We start from the raw sequence: 18376 nt of genomic DNA, 5'->3' as shown, positions 1-18376 counted from the left end.
AGAACAGAGTCCTCAGAAATAATACCACACATCTACAGCCATCTGATCTTTGACAAACCTGAGAGAAACAAGAAATGGGGAAAGGATTCCCTATTTAATAAATGGTGCTGGGAAAGCTGGCTAGCCATATGTAGAAAGCTGAAACTGGGTTCCTTCCTTACTCCTTATACAAAAATTAATACAAGATGGATTAGAGACTTAAATAGTTAGACCTAAAACCATAAAAAACCCTAGAAGAAAACCTAGGCAATACCATTCAGGACATAGGCATGGGCAAGGACTTCATGTCTAAAACACTAAAAGCAATGGCAACAAAAGCCAAAATTGAACAATAGGATCTAATTAAAGAGCTTCTGCACAGCAAAAGAAACTACCGTCAGAGTGAGCAGGCAACCTACAGAATGGGAGACAATTTTTGCTATCTACTCATCTGACAAAGGGCTAATATCTTGAACCTACAAAGAACTCAAACAAATTTACAAGAAAAAAACAAACAACCTTATCAAAAAGTAGGCAAAGGATATGAACAGACACTTCTCAAAAGAACACATTTATGCAGCCAACAGACACATGAAAAAATGCTCATTATCACCAGCCATCAGAGAAATGCAAATCGAAACCACAATGAGATACCATCTCACACCAGTTAGAATGGCAATCATTAAAAAGTCAGGAAACAACAGATGCTGGAGAGGATGTGGAGAAATAGGAACACTTTTATGCTGTTGATGGGACTGTAAACTAGTTCAACCATTGTGGAAGACAGTGTGGCAATTCCTCAAGGATCTAGAACTAGAAATACCATTTGCCCCAGCCATCCCATTACTGGGTATATACTCAAAGGATTATAAATCATGCTGCTATAAAGACACATGCACACCTATGTTTACCGTGGCACTATTCACAATAGCAAAGACTTGGAATCAACCCAAATGTCCAACAATGACAGACTGGATTAAGAAAATGTAGCACATATACATCATGGAATACTATGCAGCGATACAAAAGGATGAGTTTGTGTCCTTTGTAGGGACATGGATGCAGCTGGAAACCATAATTCTCAGCAAATTATCGCAATAACAGAAAACCAAGCACCGCATGTTCTCGCTCATAGGTGGGAATTGAACATTGAGAACACTTGGACACAGGAAGGGGAACATCACACACTAGGGCCTGTTGTGGGGTCGGGGGATGGGGGAGGGATAGCATTAGGAGATATACCTAATGTAAATGACGAGTTAATGGATGCAGCACACCAACATGGCACATGTATACATATGTAACAAACCTGCACATTGTGCACCTGTACCCTAGAACACAAAGTATAATAATTAAAAAAAAAAAAAGAAAGAAAAGAGACTGGACTTTAGAACATAGTTCACTTGGACATAAATTTAAACCCCATTAATAACACTTAAATTCACAAAAATTTCTTAACATTTTAAGCCTTCTTTATCTGTAAAATGGAGATCACATTTTACTATTTTTATTTGGTAGTTTTGAGTATTAAAAATATTTTTTATAAAGAGCACTTGGCATTGTAATTGATAAACGGTGAGCCTTCAAAAGTCTAAGTTTACCAACATAATAGGACCTATGTAATATATATGTATAATGTAATAGTCTATTATATACAATCTATCCAAATCTATCTATATATAGGTTTAGTATCCATTATCCAAAATTCTTGGAACGAGTTGTGTTTTGGATTTCTCTGGATCTTAGAATATTTGCATATACATAATGAGGTATCTAGGGGATGGGTCTCAAGTCTGAACACAAAATTCATTTATGTTTCATATATACCTCATATAGATAGCCAGAAGATAATTTTATCTAATATTTTTGATAATTGCTTGAAACAAGGTTTGTGAACATTGAAACATCAGAAAGCAAAGGTATCAGGTGTGGAATTTTCCACCTGTGGCATCATGTTGATGCTCAAAAAGTTTAGGATTTTGGTGCATTTTAGATTTTGGGTTTTCAGATTAGGGATGCTCAACCTATATTTAGATAGTTAAATGGATAAGGCGACTAAAAAAACCAAAACAGAGACATGGTTAAGTAGGTAAAAAAAAAAAAAAAAAATCCTGGTTTCAAGTTCATACCCTTTACAACAGAAAGATACAAAAAAAGAGTAACTACAAAACAGTAAAGTGCTATGAAACAGTAAAGAGGTGTCAGTGTAGGTATTCAGAGGACAGAACACTCTTGACTGGAATGATTAAAATAAAAGCCTTCTCAGAAAAGGCTAAATTTAACATAAGTTGTAAAGGGGCTACCAATCTTTCAATAGTGTTCAAAAAGGCAGAAAAAAAGAAGGTCTAGGCTAGTAGTCAGCAAACCTTTTATATAATGGGCCAGATAGTAAATATATTCAGCTTTACAGGTCACATATTCTCTGTTGCAATACTCAGCTTACCATCATATGGCAAGAGCAGCCATAGACAATAGGTACATGAATGGGCATGGCTGTGTTCCAATAACACTTTATTTACAAAAACAGGCACTTGGCCCAATTTGGCCTGCAGGTAGCAGTTTGCCAAGCTCTGGTCAAAGATATCAAATAAATTGAACAAACCTATAAGGCTTGGGAAAGCACAGATCCTCATCCCGTGAGCAGAAAATGATCCAGCAATGCTGAATTTTTGGCCATATGTTGCAGAGTTTTGCAGAATTAGCTTGGGAAGATGCTGGGGCCATTTATGGGGTGACTAGAATTTGAAGACCTGGAGTTATACCATAGGCAAAATGTAATTGAAAGATTTTGAGGAAGTATAATTGTTAAAGCAGAGCCAAGAGATGCTCATGTTGAGGCATACTTCTGCCATTGCCCTTTAATTCACTGACTCAGGCTTTGCTTTGCACAAAGTATTTCCCATAATGCTGAGAGAGAAATCATTATGAAATATAAACTAGTCATGTTTTTATGCTTGCTGCTTAAAACATTTCCATTGTTTCTCTCGTTAGATGCAGAAAGAAATTTTGAATTTTTTATACGATATACAAAGTCCACTCCTAAACCACACTAACCATATGGAAATACTTTCTTTCTCTAATGCCATGCTTTTGCATAGCTCTTTGCCTTAGCACCTGATACTGTTTTTGCCTAGAATATCTTTCATTACTTTATTTCTCCATAAACTACTTTTCTGTCTTTCTAAAACTTATTAATTATTTGAAGCTTCTACTGATTTTCTCAAGTGTCACTGAAGTATCATCGACTATACCATTCTTTCCACCTATTCTGTGCTTAAACTATACTTGTTATATGGTACTATACTTAAGAAATTACAAAACTATCTCTTCTATTAAATTGTACTTCTTATGGGCCTTAGAGTGTCAAACTCCTTAGAGTTTAACAAAGTTTTTGATGTATAGTCAGGACTTCATAATTTTACAGGATAGTGTACTACACAGATTGGAAGGATTAGAAACTAGCGTCGTGGAATTGAGTTAATTTTTATTATAATAGTACAGGCATGATGTAAGTATGGACTGAACTAGGATCTTGGCAGAAGGGATGCACTGAAAAGAATGAGTGCCAGACGCATTAGGAAAGAAGAAACATGAGAATTCGTCCACTGATTGAGTATAAGAAAGAAGATGACCCTTAGCCGCAAGGTGTGGTAAAAAACAAACCAAGGCAATATTATTAAGACAAAGCAGAAAACCAAAATGAGAAACAGGAAAAGTAAGGAATTTTAGGTACACTGTGTTTATGATGCTAACAGAACCTCCAGTGTAATATGTCTATCAGCCAGTTATAAATATGGGTGGAAAGTTTTGGAGTGGAATCAGAATTGATAGCACAGATTTGGAGGTTTTGTTCATGGAATTGATGCTTGCATTAATGGAATAAATCTCTCTCTCTCTCTCTCTCTCTCTCTCTCTCTCTCTCACACACACACACACACACACACACACACACACACGAAAGTACTGAGAAAATAATGCAGTAAGAATTACTCAAATTACTTTCCAGGGAGAGAAAAAGGAGAAACAGAAGACAAACTGTGTGTGATCAGAGATGCAGGATGATAAAAAATAATGTTTATATAGACATTGAGGAGGAAAAAAATGCCAAAAAGAAAAGATGGTCTGGCCTATAGCATGAACAATGAAAAAAGTAAAGGAGAATAAGGACTTAGAAAAGTCACTGAACTTGAGAAATTTCAGTAGTCTTCTGACAGGGCCTTTTTTCAGTAAAGCAATGAAGGAAAAAAAATCAGACTAAAGATTTTCGGGAATAAATGACCAGAGAAAATAGGCTGTGAAGCTAACCTTTCAAGAATGTTGTAGTAAAAATAGAATGAGTATAAGCAGCTATTCTAGAGAATATTAAAATCATTCAATGCATTTATTTGAGGGTCAACCACTGTTATATACCAGATATTGTAAAAGAAAGACTATATTAGGAGTAAAAAAGATGATATGAGAAGAATAAAAGGAAAAAAAAAAAAACCTTGAATTAATTTAATGACTTCTATGTCCTAATAATTATGCCAGAGATATTTATGGATATTAACTGATTCCATACATACTGTTTGATACATAGTAGGTGGTTAGTAAAGTTTGTCCACAAACTGTAAAGTATAAATTTTTAAGTTCGTTTTTATTGATGCAGAAACTAAGCCTTTGAGGCATTAAAATGACTTTCCTAGACAATGGCAGGCAAATAAAAGAACCAGAATTCAACACCAGATATTTGGAGCATTTCTGTAGCTATGCTAACTTAGGTAAATGAGCATTTATATAGATATCTACATGGTTCAAGGAAGAGAGATAACTTGAAGACACATGAGAAAAATGAGTAACTTTTGAATTAAAGAGTTGGAGGAAATTGAATGGGAAGAGATTAATAACATATATTAAGGAATTTTCCTGGCCAGGGAGCGGTGGCTCACGTCTGTAATCCCAGCACTTTGGGAGGCCAAGGCGGGCGGATCACAAGGTCAGGAGATCGAGACCATTCTAGCTAACACGGTCAAACCCTGTCTCTACTAAAAAATACAAAAAACTAGCCAGGCGTGGTGGTGGATACCTGTAGTCCCAGCTACTGGGGAGGCTGAGGCAGGAGAACGGCGTGAACCCGAAAGGCGGAGGTTGCAGTGAGCTGAGATCGCTCCATGGCACTCCAGCCTGGACAGAGCAAGACTCCATCTCAAAAAAAAAAGAAAGAAAGAAAAGAAAAGAAAAGAAAAGAAAAGAAAAGAAAAGAAAAGAAAAAGAAAGAAAGAAATTTTCCTTAGAATGTTGACTTTGTCAGTGGCGTACGTGACTTTCTCCAGGGTTGTGATATAGAAGAATTAGAAGTGAAGCTTGAGTAGAGATTTAGTCCACTTGGGAGAAAAGAGGATACTTAGCTGTAAAAGCTCAGCTCTGGAATAGATATGTGGAAGGCAAAGACATAATCTGGATAGGCTGATTTTCTAGAAAGGAAAATGCTAAAGGTGTAGTAAAATGTATAACTTGAAGTAAGTATACCATTTGTAGAAATACAAAGTTTGATGAAACAGGCAGAAGTAAAAAAGAAACATCTGTTGGCTGGATGCTATATGCAAAATCATGCTAGATCATTGGAAAAAAGTAACTTATAAGACACATAAAAGTTTATGTTCCTGGAGATCCCATCAGTTGTTCAGTAAATAACCTAACCGTGTAAAATTTAAATGGGAGATGAATAATTAAAACAATAGCTCTTTTAACCTGAAGAAAGATTAGATTTTCTTCAGGATACTATGAATAGCAAGGAGTTATTAACACCAACCATAAAATACATTATATTCCAATAAGATTTTATCAAACCAGAGTAAATAAAGTAAATGATATCATATCATGATCTGCGTAGGTGTTTGAGTGGAAAACTTAGATGATTCTGATTTCTCTCTTTCATTTGATCTCACGTCCAATTTCAAAGGCATGACCCAAATCTATTTGCTCAATTTTCATTTTTCCACATAAGTATAAAGTTACTCTACTTGGATAACTATATTCATTAGTGCCTAAATGGTACACTGGTTTCTCTCCATAAATCCTCTCTCATCAGATTCTATGCAAATGTAGACCAGTTTATGTGTCTCTTCTGTTTAAAACTCCTCAGTAGTTTCCCACCTAAAGGTAAATTGGAAAACCCCAATTCTGTATCATGGCTTAGAAGTCCTTACATGGCCTATGATTTAGCCCCATCCTACCTCTCTAACTCCTTTCTCACTCTGGTCCAGACATGCTGACCTTCTTAGATAACACAACGTGCTTAATTCCATCCCACAGCTCAGTCCTTTCAGCTTAAAGGTAATTCCTTAGAGAGACCAAGTATTATGGTCTGAATGTGTTTCTTAAAATGTGTGTGTTGAAATCATTCCAAAATGATTTTGTTGAAAGAAAATTGGTAGCAAACAACAAAATAAGACATCAATCAAATCATTACCATATCAGTATATCTGTTACCCATAGCTGATAATTCTTAATGCCTCAAATTTTATCTTCTGCTCCATTACTTTGATAGCCCTCTAAGCAACTCTAATTTACCTAATACCAGCCTATAGAAAGTGGAGGAGTGGTATAAAATATTTATGTGTGTGAGTTTTTCTCTAGAATATTTGGAAATCTTCATTTCTTAGTTTCGAATAGATACGGAAGAAGGGGACAAGCTAGGTCAGTAAAATGTTACAACTCAATTTCTTTCACATCCTCTCTGAACAAGTTATCATATTTATGTTCTCTATTTTAAGAGGATTTAAGCAAAGTAAAATACATTTACTAAATGAAGAGTACACAAATATTCTTATTAAGGCTAGCAGTGGAATAAAAATGGTCAAAATTCTTTGACATTTCTCCAATCAATGAGTGATGCATGTTTTTCCTCACAGTGAATCTGGGCTGGTCATCACTGCTTTGACCAACAGAGTATTAGAGAGGTGCTGCTATGGCACATCTGGGTCTGACCTTCGAGAGTTCTGGGAGTTTTCACTGGTGGCTCTTGGAGTTGAGAACCACCATGTAAAAAGTCCAACTACTTTGCTAAAGAACCACATCAGGAAGTTCTGAGACTACTCGAGGACAGAGGGGGCCTAGATGATCTGAAACCTTCCAACCAACCCTGCCAAGGCAGCAGGCATGCAAAGTCATCCTGAGCCCTCCAGATCATCCAGTTATCACGTAAATACTGTGAAGTGCCATCAGTCAACCTCATGAGACAGAAGAAGCACCTAGTGTAGTCCCAAACTACAAAACCATGAGATATGATAAAAATATAAATTAAATAAAAATTAAATAAAATCTTAGAGTACTAAGTAGAATGTTTACTGTTTGAATCCTCATTTTATGAATTGTGAGCTACCAGCAATAGATAACAATAACAGGATATGTGTTAATGTAATGTTCATTTAATTAAACATTATATTCATGTCGTTCAAAAATCAATGTTTAATGAGAAAATAGCCAAACTTTACAAAAGAAAACGTACTGACCTTACAACTGCATTTGTTGAAGCATCAGCATCTGAGGCATTTACCAATAAAACATCTGTTCCAGTTGGTGCATCCTCAGGAATTGTTGTGAAATATGCTTTACTGGCAAATGTGGGGACATTGTCATTGACATCATCTACTATGACGTTGACTGTTCCAGTTCCAGTCAGGGCAGGGGATCCTAAAAAGAAAAGAAAATCGAATCTCAATGTTTATAAACAAAAAATAACAAATTTAATGATAATTAGCTGTAGACAGAATTACTAAAGAGAATTCAGGAAACATCAAAGTAAAATTTCTGAACACATAAGTGAGCATTTTAAATTTTGTTACAAGAAAAATATTTTCATTTGTGAACTAGAATTTCAACTCTTTCCTAGTAACTCTGCACGAAAAGTATATGTCATGCTCTTATTCTATTTTAAAGGTGCTGATTCGACAATGTAGAACACAACAATATCATTTAAATACCACAAAAGAGGCACTGCTGGTAATTTCTCTGAAATTACATTTGAATAGCTCAAAGCCAGATTTGAAGAATACCCACAGGCATGGAAGAGCTGGCCAACTAACAAGGCAATGTTAAAAACTGGACTCTCAGCTGTAACTATCATTGTTACTATCGCAAATTCAAGAGTTTCTGAGGTATTTAAATCCCTTTCCCATACTAATCAACACCTGTCAGTGGGAGGAAAAAAAGCTTCAAGTTATATCTCAAAAAGTGTTATCTTCCACGTGCTAGAATAGTTTTATAATGATGAGCTAACTCAGAATCATTTGTGCTGCTTCTATTTAAAATTCAGTGTAATGTGAAATGATTCATTTTTATTTCCTGTTCCAGCTGTTATCAATATACCGTGAAAACCCGACATTTGCCAAACACTTAGGTCACACTATCTGTACTACACAGAGTTAGAGACTCATTTTGTGGTGAAGGCTAGATGCCATATTGCTTGGAATTCTGTGCATTGTCCCCATAACTGAAAGGCAAATTATCTGCCACTGATTGTGTTTTCAAAACCGTTTTTCAAACTGAAACTCTTCTAAATAGAAACAACGAAGGTCCATTTAACTGCATTTATGTAAAATAGAATAAAGCCCCAGACACTCTCCTTTTCTGCCTAAGATACTACTTTACCTTCAATAAAGTGATTTCCCTTAATATGATATTTAAATCCTACTTAACTTCACCATTCGATATTCTGTAAATAAAACCATTCATTCATTTATTTGTAAAATGTTTATGGAATGCCCTCATTATCACAGAATGGTATTGAGATTCACAACCTTACAATATTATTTTCTAATAATCATGTGATTTGCTGGTGTTTCCTTTACCACTATTCAATCGTTTTTCTATGTTCTTAGATTGTAATTACTCATGGCCTAGTACCAATGAGCTTTTATGCTCAGATGTATGTATAGGAACCAAAATCAACAGATGGAAAAATTATGGAATGAAATGGTTTTGGAGATCTGTTATTTTTGTGAATTCTAGGTTAGATGAAAGAATGTGTATACCCGCTTGAGCAGACACAATAAAGAACCATGATACCTCCCAGAAAATGATGCAATTAAATTTAGACTGCACACTGATTATTGTTGCCATATATATATATAAAGATATTTTATATTAAGTATTTCATTTAAAGTAACATTCAAATAGTCAGAAAAATTTGACGTTTAAGAAATATCTAAAAAATTAATGTAAAATTTATGACTGCAGAAATCTTACCTATTAGTGTTTGATTTTGCATTAAAGGGAAAAATAGCCCTCAATCTGTTGGTAATATACATAATGAACTATAAACTTAAAAAAAATTAAATGCCTTTTTAGTACTTGCTTACTGTAAGCAATGGTAAAATTATGCAACAAATATTTCACACACACAACAAAATAGATATGAATATAGGATACAATAAACACATCAAATAAGACTGTAAAAATTCCGTGCAACATATTAAAAGAAATATCAATAACAGTAAATACTTGTTTAGTCCTTAGATATGCATGCACTGGTTTAAGAAGTTTACATAAACTGTCTAATCCCCATAAATCAGCATTGCTGTCATCTCCATTTGGTATATAAGTAAGCTCAAGTTTAGAAAGTTTAAGTAGCTTTTTCAAGGCCACAGATCTAGTGAGGAATGTCACTGAGATGTGACCCGGGTAAAGCAGCCCTGGAGTCTTTACCACTGGCAAGAAGCTGGATGGTACTGCCAGTAGGGGGAACAGTGCTGCTCCCTGTGCTGCTTTGGGGGTCTGGACAAGCAGTGCTGTCACTGAGCCTAGAAGAGCACCAGGCAGGAGGTGGAGAGAAGGCCCAACAGGGAAGACCTTCACTACTGGCCAGATTAAGTTTGTGGGACATTTGAGCACAATAATCTTGGCATAGATTTGAAATTTCTCACAAGCAATATATTCAGGTTAAAATAAATATTTTGGAGTGTATTGTTGAGTACCAATGTTTGGCTTAAATTTCTTGAATGTGTGTTTCACTATATATAATTTTATGAAATGGAAGTTAGTGTTCTGAATAATGTTAGTAGAGTTCCCACCAGTTGCATAAACAAACAAACAAACAAACAAAAAATTACTGAGGGAATATGTGTGCATTTGTGTGAGCAAAAGGGGATGCCATGGAAGAGAGAAAGACACCGAAAGAGGGGATATATTAATCAAGGTTCCAGAGAGGCAAAGGATGGGAGGAGATGCAGGGTTCTTTAATCTCTTTTACTGATACTTCACTCTACTCACTAAAAATCAGTCTTCATCTGTGAAATGAGAATAATAATAGACTCTATCCCAAAGGGGTATTGAGAAGAATGTAATGTGCTTAGGACACTACCTAGTACATAAATTATATTCCATGTTTCTCATTGTAATTCTTGTACTTATTTTAGAGACTAAAGAACCCATAGAAATTGAAATATGAAAAGTCTATTTTTTATTATATAGTTTTCTGTATTACAGCTCTCAGGATTCCACCCCTTCCCCTTTCAATTCAGTCTTATATTATTCAGGAAAATATTTTGAATCATAATTCATCTCAATGATTCACATGTGGTAAAATACATGAGACATTTAGCTCTCTAAAATTCACAGTTTTATGGAAGACACAGTAAATTGGACATTTTAAATGTGATATTTTAAGACTTACAGTGAGATTTCAAGAAAGATCTGAATATTTCTGATATACACATTGTGCTGTAATTAACAATTAGAAAATAAGTAACTGCCAGTCAAAGTCTTTATATTAATATTTGGTATTCTTAAGTGTCTGGTGATACACATATGGAAAACCACATTAAATTATGACTGATGCATTTGGACAAGAATATGTGATTTCTTTCTTTGTCTGTAAACCATATATTATTGTAAATACATTTTCTGAGTTAGAAAGCAAATGCTGGGGGCAGTAAAAAATGAGCCCTGTTTATTACAGCAAGTTCAATCTCACTGTGTTCATACCAAAGAATATCATCTTATTTTTCCAGATGATTTTCAAAGCACGTAAGTGACAACAGACAATTCTGGCTTGAAGATCATTTGTTGATCCTCAAGATTAGCGAATGATTCTCAAAATTGGCAAACGATCCTTAAGCCAAGATCAGCCCCGTAGGTGATTCTACATCTACATGAGTCTGTTTTCGAGCCAAGAACCTTCTCCAAAATCCCCTTTTTCTCCCTTTATAATCAGCCACAACCCACTTCATAAGCTCTTGGAGTTCTCTTCTTATTTATTTATTTTTTCCCACCTCAAGAAAAGTGAAGTACAATTTCTGCAACTATCTCAACTTTCTTGTTGCCCCAGGAAATGTGCACACAAGTCTTGTTAGTTTTCAAATTTTTTTCCATAGGAAACCTTACAGAAATTTTGTTCTACATTTCTAAGTCTTTTATTGAGATTTAACTAACCTGAACTTTGAATCCTGCCTCCAATGTGTTTGACTATTATTCTTGTGAATGGCGCTTACTAACTCTCCAACCTACTCCAACCTCTTGCTCGTAGACTGATAGCATAACCTCCAAATCAGCTTTATGCAGATAAATGAAATCAAGGGAGAAAAATGGAATGTTCCTTAATTTCAAGTGAATCTTATTTTCATTGCATTTGTGCCAGATGAGTGACACAAACTCCCTAGTCTTTGGCGACCACAGATCTTGGCACTTCTTTTATGTGCTAATTGAATGAAGATGCTGTGTTTTTGTTGTTGCTTTTCTGTGTCTGTGTGTTTGCTTTTTTTTTTTTTTTTTTTTTAATTTTTTTCCTTTTGACTGTGTGGAGAGATCCTCTGGAGTGTTACTGTTTCCCACCATGTAGTGGACACATCCTATTTGAAGTGCTGCACAATGTTTACTATAACTTTATCTTTCATTCAAATCTTTCTACTGCCTCTGGGCTGTCAGATCCAACTGCCTATTTCTTTGTCTGCTCTTGCAAGTTACTGAAGAGCCTCAACATTAGTGTGTCAAAAACTGAAATCAGAGTCATTATCTGTAAACCTTGCTCATATATTTATATCTAAATTGAAATATAGGTACATATATACAAATACATGTGTTGTACATATTTTATTGAACACATTTGATACCAGATCTATACATATTTTATACATGTATTGCTCATTTAATGCACAGATGCCACAAAGTAGGTATTCTTGTTTAATTTTGTTAGCCAACTTAAGACCCAAAGAACTTAACCAATTTCCATTTAGCCACAATAGACAGAAAGCCAGTTCTGAATTCTTAAAAAAAAAATCTTTTCTAAGTTAATTAAGCTCAGATAAAACTATGCTACTCTTATTGCAGATGTTTCACTCTATATTATTACAATTATCAACATACTCCACTCACGTCCTATTAAGTTGTAAGTTAATTGAAAACAGGAATAATTATGTTTAATTAATTTTTATATTAACCCATAATGCATACCATTAGGTCTTGTGCTCTGTCTGTATTAACCTTTTCTCTCATTTTCTATATGAAAATGTGGTCTAGTGATTACATGAATGCAAGTTCCAATAATTGAACACTTCTAGAAATATACAATCTAGGACTACAGTCTTCTAGTCTGGGACTTAGCCTAAGGCTGGGGTCAGAGAACAAGACAAGACTACAGACAAAGGTCAAAGTTTTACAGATAGTGTACTACTTAGAAACAGAAGGTTCCAATTAAACATGAATCCCATGAGAAGAATCAGAATACTAGGGCCAATGTTGAGCTCAAATAGATCTGATAATGATGAATTATATAGGTAGTGGCATAGAAGGGCAAAATTGTTCAATTCCATCTGGGATTGATTTATGAAAACCAGACACAATCACAAAGAGGCAGGATATAATGACACAGGCTCCTGATAGAGGACAGTGAGCCAATAAAAGGGGTAAAATATACAAATAAAAATTAAAACTCAAGGTTTCAGAAACTTGTAATTGTAGAGGTTAGGAAGACGCAGTGGATATTTGAATTAGAAGTCAGAACTCCAGTTAAAAGTCAAAAGCCTAATTACAATTAGTAGTCAGATGAAAATAATTTCAAATTTAAATTTGTAAAGTTATATGTAGTGTGTGTACATATGTATGCATATATGTATTCATATATATACATAAATATAAGATAAACATGGATAAAGTGATAAAAATCTTCTTCAGTTTTTAGAGAAAATAGCCAAAAAAGAAAACCCACATTCTGAATGGCGTATCCTAAAGTTTACACAAACCAAATTGTGCACATGCACACACTCATGGGGAGAGAGACAGAGAGAGACTGTACACAGTTAATCTTCCAATTGCTCATGATACCACAGTTAACCCTGGGCCTTGTGTGAGTCACATTTTATACTCTTAAATATGAAAAACTATTAAACTAATAACTAGCATTGCCTTTAAGACTGGTAGCTTAATCAGCTCAAATATACTAAATGAAGTACAAGAAAATTTAAAATAAGACTTTTTATTTGAGATGGAATTTCACTCTTGTTGCCCAGGCTGAAGTGCAGTGGTGTGATCTCAGCTCACTGCAACCTACTCCTCCCGGGTTCAAGCGATTCTACTGGCTCAGCCTTCCAAGTAGCTGGGATTATAGGCACGTGCCACCACACCTGAGTAATTTTTGTGTTTTTAGTAGAGACAGAGTTTCACCTTGTTGGTCAGGCTAGTCTCGAACTCCTGACCTCAAGTGATCTCCTGCCTCAGCCTCCAAAAGTGCTGGGATTACAGGTGTGAGCCACTGCACCCTGGCCTAAAACTTAAAATAGATTTAAAAAAGAAAAAAGTTTCAGGTAACTGCTCTATCAGAAAATACACAGATAATAAGTGTAATGAATGAGTTTAAATGATTGAAGTTCAAATGTCAGGAAGATTATATTTTTTATGTTAGCACCTATAAATTAAAAATACTTCTCTAAAACATCAAAAGCTATTCAGGGCCGGGCGCGGTGGCTCAAGCCTGTAATCCCAGCACTTTGGGAGGCCGAGACGGGCGGATCACGAGGTCAGGAGATCGAGACCATCCTTGTGAACACGGTGAAACCCCGTCTCTACTAAAATACAAAAAAACTAGCCGGGCGAGGTGGCGGGCGCCTGTAGTCCCAGCTACTCGGGAGGCTGAGGCAGGAGAATGGCGTAAACCCGGGAGGCGGAGCTTGCAGTGAGCTGAGATCCGGCCACTGCACTCCAGCCCGGGCGACAGAGCGAGACTCTGCCTCAAAAAAAAAAAAAAAAAAAAAAAAAAAAAAAAAAAGCTATTCAGCAGAAGTAGAATTTCTACTTTACTTAACTCTGTCGCTTTGCAACAAAGCCATTTTTTTCTTGACATCAAATATTTGGTGAATGGGTCCCCTGACTAGGGGTGTGTTTGTTGTAATAAAGTATTAGCTTCTTTTTTTCCCATGAAATAAACTCATTTTTCTCACAGTAAGTAAGCCATCCACTAAAAAATGTACTGAAATTCAGCCAACCTATATTAGCATTGAAGATTATGTGGTTAGATTTAAATTTGAACAATAATAAAAAAATACACAAAACAAAAAGTATGTAACATTTTAAATATTACCAACAGCTCTGTATTTTACAAATTCTATTTTATAAAATAACGCATTGCTGCTAATTAGTTCTCTATATATGCTTATATAAATTAGATATATACACACTTAAATATCACTTGATTTGTTTCATTATTTTTGCATAGGAATCTATCAAAAACACTGTATTTCCTTAAGATAAATTACATAATAAAAAAAGGCATGAAGTAAAACTAAAATAATGAATTTAGTAAAGTCATGACAATGTCACTGAAAAATTACACAACAAAGTGAATATAATTAATCATTAAACCATGCACTTAAAAGAATTGTTAAAATGAGAAATGTAATGATAATCATATCTTATCACAATTTTTAAAAATTATAAAATAAAAAATAATAATAACCAAATATTTTATGCCTACAAAAAGCACATTATGAGGAATTACTATTTGGAGGACATTAAAGAAACCCAAAATTCTCAACACAGTTATTGAAACTCTGAAACACTAGAGGCTACCACCTAATTTTAAACTCAACCTACCTCTGCCTGCCTCCTGAGTGAAAATATCAAATTATGTATTTAAGAATACTTATCAAAATAAGTTTAAAAAGAATTGTTTTAAAAATATAAAATTAGAAAACTTCTTTGAAAATAATAAAATCCTCGTAATGAAATCAGGTTGGTTTTGATTTTACATAATCTTTATCACACACTTTATATAAATTTTATCATAAATATTAAACATAGTTTATTGCCATTTCAAAGTTTAATTTACTTTGTATACTCAGATTTATAGTTTACATGGAGTAATTGAATAATAGATTGAAATTATTTTATCAAATTTCAATTCTATGGAACCTGATGGCAAGTTTAGCTCTTATTCAATAGAATTTTGGAAATTAAATGTTTTTGGAGTTTTATCTTAAGAAAACACAAATAAAATTCTATGTAGAAATTTTTTTTTCTGACTAAAGAATAGCTGATTTAAAAGAATGCTATTTAAATAAATGATTTAGAATAATACTTAGATCACTAACGAACTTTATATAAAGTCTGCTACAGGTAAGAGGAATTAAAACAATAACCAATTATTAACTTTGGAAACAAGATTCCCATCTATAACAAATATGCCAGTGGAAATAATAAAAGCTGCCCTAGACTCAAAAATAAAATTAAGTCAAATGCATTTCATGTCCGGTAATTGAAGGCAACTCTAGCACGATTTGATTTACAGAATTATTGGGCCCTTAAAAGTTTTCAAGCAATTTTCATTATTAAAAATGTTCATCATAACAGACAAGGCAAATTTTTCTATCATACATTCCCACAAATAATATTGACAAAATGTGATCTTTCTGGAATATTTAAAAACAATTATCTTCAGATGTGAAATGTAATATTACACAGTTCTGACCTCTCTTTTGATTACAGAGCCATTTATAATGCAATGACCAGCTTCAAGTAAATAATGTGACAGACAACATTAATTCAAAATATTATCAGGTGCTCACCAATAAAATAAAGCATGATGATCAGTCCTTTTAGCTTTTAGCATTAACTTTGCAAAAGCAGCATGTTTCCCTCCATTAAAAAGCAAATTTCAATCCCTGTACAAGAATGAAATTTATTCCCTTTCAGTTGAATGATAAATACCCTTAATTAGAAATGCTAATAACTGAACTGTTCCCTGAAGACCTACTATGCTGACATATAAATACTTCATAACTAAACTTTTGTGCCAAATCTAGAGCCAGAATCTCTATATCCCTTTAGTATAACAGACTGTGAATTATCTGTAAAGGACAAGGGATAACATATTTAATTTGTGCACAGATTAATCTCCTACCCCCAAATTCAATGCAAACATACAGCCCAACTGACTGCATTGTCTATGGAGGTATGTGTATATCATATGTATTGTATATTCATAGTATAATATCTAAGATTTGTTTGCACTTTATACTTAATAAAATGCTTGGATACACTTTTTTTATTTATGGAGGGGAATAATGCTGTGATTTCTAATTTATGAATATTATGACTTTACCAGGTATTTTACTTACAGAGAAACACAAGATTTTTGCTTCCTAAAACAGTGTTCTCTTTAATATAAAAATAAATTTTAATCTAAAGAGAAGAAATTCATATAAACATAGTCTATATAAAACAGAATATGGTAGACAGGCTGACATTTGGGAATTGGTAAATAATTGTTAAGTAATCACCCCTGTGAAGCGAATTGGCCTCAAATCCTGCAGTCATTGAGAAACAGCTGAATAGGCACTACAAGTTGTTTATCTTTTATAACACAAATTTTTGTTGGTTGTTTTATAAATCCATAAAATTGAGATACTAGTGCCTAACTTTCAGGGCTATTGTGAGATTAAATGAGATAATATAGTACATATTCTGGAACTTACAAGCACTAAGTGTGCATATAATGAATATCATCTAATGTTTATGACTTCCTGCAATACATCTCTACTTGAATGTCTTCTCTGAGAACTAAACTTTTATATTTAACTTTCTACTTGACATCTCAATTAGTTATATTATTTCAAATCTAGTATGTCCAGAAACTAAGTCTTGCTAATTTGCCCTAAAATCTTTTTTCTCACCATCTCCAAATTGCTCACCCCAATATTCTAGTATTCGGGCCTGATTCATACCTTTTTGTAGCTTCCTATGCTTCCAATACTATCATCAAGTCCAAAGATTCAACTTTCCAAATGGGTAAAATATGTAACTACTTAACACTCTCTAGACAGTTAATCTGCTTTATTTAACTGCATCATGTTTCATAACATTTCTAATCTATATATTATATTGTTTAATTTCTACTGTCTATTTTTGTGATTGTAATGTAAGCTGTATAAAGACAGAGACATCTTCACCAGCATATCTTCAGGACCTAGAATAATATCTGGAGTAGAGTGCTCCATAAACATTTTGTGAGAAAGCAATGTTAAGAGACTTCTTGTTTTAGACATAAAGTCTTTGCCCATGCCTATGTCCTGAATGGTATTGCCTAGGTTTTCTTCTAGGGTTTTTATGGTTTTAGGTCTAACATTTAAGTCTCTAATCCATCTTGAATTAATTTTCGTATAAGGTGTAAGGAAGGGATCCAGTTTCAGCTTTCCACTTACGGTTAGCCAGTTTTCCCAGCACCAATTATTAAATAAGGAATCCTTTCCCCATTTCTTGTTTTTGTCAGGTTTGTCAAAGATCAGATGGTTGTAGGTGTGTGGTATTATTTCTGAGGGTTATGTTCTGTTCCATTGGTCTATATCTCTGTTTTGGTACCAGTACCATGGTGTTTTGGTTACTGTAGCCTTGTAGTATAGTTTGAAGTCAGGTAGCGTGACGCCTCGAGCTTTGTCCTTTTGACTTAGGATTGTCTTGGCAATGCGGGCTCTTTTTTGGTTCCATGTGAACTTTAAAGTAGTTTTTTCCATTTCTGTGAAGAAAGTCATTGGTAGCTTAATGGGGTTGGCATTGAATCCATAAATTACCTTGGGCAGTATAGCCCTTTTCAAGATATTGATTCTTCCTATCCATGAGCATGAAATGTTCTTCCATTTGTTTGTGTCCTCTTTTATTTCGTTGAGCAGTGGTTTGTAGTTCTCCTTGAAAAGGTCCTTCACATCCCTTGTAAGTTGGATTCCTAGGTATTTTATTCCCTGTGAAGCAATTGTGAATGGGAGTTCACTCATGATTTAGCTCTCTGCCTGTTATTGATATATAAGAATGCTAGTGATTTTTGCACATTGATTTTGTATCCTGAGACTTTGCTGAAGTTGCTTATCAGCTTAAGGAGATTTTGGGCTGAAATGATGGGGTTTTCTAAATATACAATCATGTCATCTGCAAACAG

The 18376-nt window shown here is 34.3% G+C and overlaps 1 protein-coding gene across 1 annotated transcript in view; it reads right to left on the bottom strand.

Moving 5' to 3' along the window:
• Positions 1-18376, bottom strand: part of FAT4 (FAT atypical cadherin 4) — a 197104-nt gene that overhangs the window by 55159 nt on the left and 123569 nt on the right. Inside the window, 1 exon segment of the mRNA XM_017887855.1 lies at positions 7473-7653. Coding sequence (XP_017743344.1) covers positions 7473-7653 — 181 coding nt within the window.

The sequence above is a fragment of the Rhinopithecus bieti genome, unplaced genomic scaffold, assembly GCF_001698545.2.
Source record: "Rhinopithecus bieti isolate Rb0 unplaced genomic scaffold, ASM169854v2 scaffold_15838, whole genome shotgun sequence".
Lineage (NCBI taxonomy): Eukaryota > Metazoa > Chordata > Mammalia > Primates > Cercopithecidae > Rhinopithecus > Rhinopithecus bieti.
Note: the sequence above shows the minus strand (reverse complement) of the source record. Positions and strands in the feature narration are given on the sequence as shown.